The sequence below is a fragment of the Manis javanica genome, unplaced genomic scaffold (genome assembly GCF_040802235.1).
Source record: "Manis javanica isolate MJ-LG unplaced genomic scaffold, MJ_LKY HiC_scaffold_25, whole genome shotgun sequence".
NCBI classification, from domain to species: Eukaryota; Metazoa; Chordata; class Mammalia; order Pholidota; family Manidae; genus Manis; species Manis javanica.
Window position 1 is genome coordinate 2,003,050 of NW_027332171.1, and position 4,572 is coordinate 2,007,621.

A 4,572-nucleotide genomic window follows, 5' to 3' on the forward strand; every position below is an offset into this window, starting at 1 on the left:
TTGTCTTGAGGTATCTTTACCACTTGGAGGAATTATGATTCTCGGTATACTCGATATGAGGCACGAATTCTATTTAAGGTTGTAATTAGGAAGGAAGAAGAAAAGCTATGGAAGTAGCAGATGGAAGATAACATGGGAAGATTGATTATTTCTTTGACATATCTTCTTGTAGAGTAACTTCAGCATGTATAGGTTTTAAACTACTAATTAAATTGTGTACACACTTTAACTTAATAGGAATACAGTTACATAACCAAAGCAGACCTATAATTACCAGCCACCACCAGTGAAACCAAGAAAACCAGTTAGGCACCTTAGGCATTTGTGAAAACTTATCTATGATATGGTGGATATTGTCCAGCTGAACTTGAACAGTCTGTGAGAAATCAGACAAATTAAAACAACCCATTCCTGGGGACTGTTCACATCCCATATGTTCTTTTAACAGTAGATAGTCTGTAGTTGTAAGGTTTTGGAGCGCTACAACTTGCACTTCTCCTAATTCTTGGTTGAGTTCCGACAGTATACATCCAGTCAAATTTGTTGTTTTACTGTATGCACAGGCCAGCTTAGATATCTCCTTCTTCATTCCCATGGCAAGTCCAGGAACCGGTGGGATGAATGCAGCTACAACTGCAGCATCACCTGGATCTTTGTGGAGGTTTCTTGATGATCATCTTCCGGTATGACTCTTCCAGAGAGTGCTGATGCTGGAAGTTCTTCTTCATATCGTATCTTAGTTCATTTTCTGGGTCGCCAAATTAGGCTTTGATCCTCTGTATAAACACAAACAGACCCTTTGCCCACACTTTGATATTCCCTTTATACCATTGTGTAGAACTCATTGGAGGTCACAACACAGGAAATGCTTTTTTTTTAAAAGAAAGGAATATTATCATAAAAATGTACCTCCATAGCCAATCATCTGACACCCTTTAAGTGATCAAAATTAAGGATATTTAAAGCATGCATTAATCATTGGTTTACAGTTATTTTTATCCTGTCAGGGAGTAATTCCCCTTTTATTTCTTTTTTTTTTGTTATCATTAATCTACACTTACATGAAGAATATTATGTTTACTAGGCTCTCCCCTCTACCAGGTCCCCCCTTTAAACCACTTTACAGTCACTGTTCATCAGCATAGCAAAATGTTGTAGAATCACTACTTGTCTTCTCTGTGTTGTACAGCTTTCCTCTTTCTCCCACCCCCCAACATTGTCTTTTTTTATTGTTTTGGAACTCTTTTTTTCCCAATTCAGCAACTGTGTTTCAAGGGTATTTTACTTAAGTGGATTTTTCTGCTGTAACCATATTTTAAATTGTTAAATAGTATTTTTTCTTTGTGTTTTCTGTTTTGGTGTTATATTTCAGATAGATCATTCCCATCCCAAGATTACTTAAAAGCAAAATAAGTGTTTATCCTTCGCTATCAACTGAAATAATAACTTAAAAGGGAGTTCTAGTTTTATTGTATTTTCAATTTTTACTAATATTTCCATTTTTCCACAATTTCCGTGTGTTCTTATGATGCTTTTCTACTTCTACAAGAATTATAAATTGTTCATGTTTATTAAACTTTTTAGTATCTGAAAGTACAAGGCTTTTTATTTACTTCTTCAATTTTTATATTTAAACCTTTTTCATTTTTAAAAATTATAGTATAGTAGACATACACTATATTAGTTTCAGGTGTGCAGCATAGGGATACAATTTTATGCATTATGAAATCATACCACTGTAAATGTAGTTACCATTTGTCACCATACAGTTATTGACTCTATTCCCTATGCTGTACTTTTTATCCCATAAATTATTTATTATACAATTGGAAGTTTGTTCCTCTATCCCATCACCTATTTCATCCATTCCCCTACCCCAACCTTTTACGACAACCACCAGTTTGTTCTCTGTATTTATGGTCCATTCCTGATTTGGGTTTTGCTTGTTTGCTCATTTCAAGTCCTTTTCCTTATTAATCTTTGTCAAAAATTTTCTTGGCTATTCTCAATGATTAACTCTTTCATTTCAAGGAAGGTCAGAAAATTTATGGATCATAACCAAGAGGTTATATCTATTGTGAATCTGTTACTAAGTTCTAACCAGCTGACTGTATCAACAAAAAAAATATTAAAAAGAACTATGAAGAACTTGAGAATTGAAATTTTCCACATGGACTCTTTGTCTGCACCAAGACGTGTCATAGAGTGATGTTTCTTGTCAACTGACCCAAGTGGACTCAAACTCAAACAAGCCTGATATGAAGTCCTTCACTGGCTTGTATCTTCATGGCCCCAGGAGATTTGCTTCTACCTGAGGTCTGAATGTATGTCTGCCTAGAAGTAATGATGCCTGACTGCCTAGAAGGCTGGTGATCTCTCAGGAAATTCGCTAAATGGATCCATAAAACTCTAGCAGCCCTGGCATTCCTATCCAGGGGTACAACTGTAATTCATGGTTACCTGTAATCAATTAATGATAATAATAGTCAACACCTATTGAAACAGTTGCTATGTAGTAGATTGAGTGCTGAGCATTTGCATGAATTTCCCTACAGCCCTCCCAGTAACATGATGTTTCAAGGCCTCTTATTGTTCTTATTTATTGTCAGTGGTAAATCTTAGTGTGTTTAAGCCACAGGGGCAGGTACATAGAACAGGAGGGTATCAGAACAAAATCTCCAAAATTTGAACATTGAACTGTAGTCCCATGCTATTGCTCAGGTAGAAAAACACCTTAAGTTAATAATATATTGAGGTCAGTAGTTAGCTATACTAGCCTCCCTTTGGTGTACTTTCTATGAAGACTTCCATAAGAACATTTATTCTATAACTTCTTTGGTCACACATGCTATGCCCTACAAAAATATTATCAGAGTTATAAATTGTGATATGATTTTCAGGCCAGTTAGGAGATGAAATATTCAATACATTTGCAAAAGTTGAGAAATTATTACAAACAGGGTAATCATTTTTCTCATGCATCATGGGATCAATTTTTAAAATTTATCAGGATGCCCATGTGGGACAGAAGGTCTATTACAAATTATTACACTATTATTATCAGAAAGTGTAGTTATATAATGAATAAACAGAAGTCTTGAGAAAACACTTTCATCAATGATCTCCATGTACAATAATCACAGATTTTCTACTGTTTCTAAAAAATTCTCCATCAAGTGTTTAAATATGTCCTTCAATTCTCATAGGAATTCATGCCTTAACTGAGAACCTGAAGCACTGAGCAGGTACTCGACAATGTGAGATGAAAAGCAGCAGTGGTTACAGCAAGACAGTGAGCATTTCCCTTTTTCTTGTGCTCCATGGAGGAAAAAACGGGCACTTAGGAGACTTGTAATGCTGCCATTTCCGTTGAGTCAGCGGTGCATTCCCTTTTTTTGATCTCAGGAGTACTGAGGCTATGATTAGGAGACGAAATATTACAGAGATCACCCACTTCATCCTGTTGGGGTTCTCCGATTTTCCCAGAATCAAAGCAGTGCTCTTTGCTGTGTTCCTGGTGATCTACGTTACAACTCTGACTTGGAACCTGAGCATCATCATCTTAATAAGGATGGATTCCCACCTCCACACACCCATGTACTTCTTCCTCAGCAACCTGTCCTTCCTAGACATCAGCTATGTGACCTCCACAGCCCCCAAGATGCTGTCTGACTTTTTTCAGGAACAGCATACCATCACTCTAGTGGGTTGTGCTGTTCAGTACTTCTTCTTTGCAGCCCTGGGACTGACTGAGACTTGTCTCATGACAGCCATGGCCTATGACCGCTATGCTGCCATTTGTAATCCACTTCTCTATTCATCAATCATGTCACCCACCCTCTGTGTTCAGATGGTGCTGGGCTCCTATATGGCTGGCCTCTCTGCTTCCCTATCCCAGTTGTGTGCCATTCTTCAACTCCACTTCTGTGGGCCTAATGTCATCCACCACTTCTTCTGTGACATGCCCCAGTTGTTAGTCTTGTCCTGCACTGACACTTTCTTTGTTCGACTCTTGGCTGCTGTATTAATAATATTCTATGGAATAATAAATGTCGTGGTTATCATAGTATCCTATGGCTATATCATCATCTCCATCATGAAGATCACTACAGCTAAAGGCAGGTCCAAGGCTTTCAACACCTGTGCTTCTCACCTGACAGCGGTTTCCCTCTTCTATACCTCAGGTATGTTTGTCTATTTGAGGTCCAGCTCTGGTGGTTCTTCCAACTTTGACAGATTTGCATCAGTTTTTTACACAGTGATGATTCCCATGTTGAATCCCTTGATTTACAGTCTGAGGAACAAGGGAATCAAAGATGCCTTGAAGAGGTTGCAGAAGAAGGGAGGGTATTGCTAACTTAACAAATTCTGGTATTTTTGACAGATTCATCCTGTCAGAATCCCCTTAACCCACAATACTGAGGCCATGAATAGACTATAAGAAAATTCATACTGCCTTTGGACAGAGAAGGATGATTTGACAGGTTCTATGGCCAAAAGGACCAACATCCTATACAAATCCAGGCAAACACAATGAGTGTAATTCTTCGAGCTTCTCCGGTTTCCCCCTCC

General features: G+C 37.9%; 1 protein-coding gene across 1 annotated transcript; it reads left to right on the top strand.

Annotated features, from left to right (window-relative positions):
* The first annotated feature begins 3,418 nt into the window (after positions 1 to 3,418).
* Positions 3,419 to 4,357, top strand: LOC140847615 (olfactory receptor 5AN1-like). Its single transcript, XM_073228328.1, has one exon. The coding sequence runs from the start codon at positions 3,419 to 3,421 to the stop codon at positions 4,355 to 4,357; it is 939 nt and encodes a 312-aa protein (XP_073084429.1).
* The last annotated feature ends 215 nt before the right edge of the window (positions 4,358 to 4,572 follow it).

What these genes read in the sequence shown, in the direction of transcription:
- LOC140847615 (XM_073228328.1), top strand. Translation starts at nt 3,419, where the DNA reads ATGATTAGGAGACGAAATATTACAGAGATCACCCACTTCATCCTGTTG.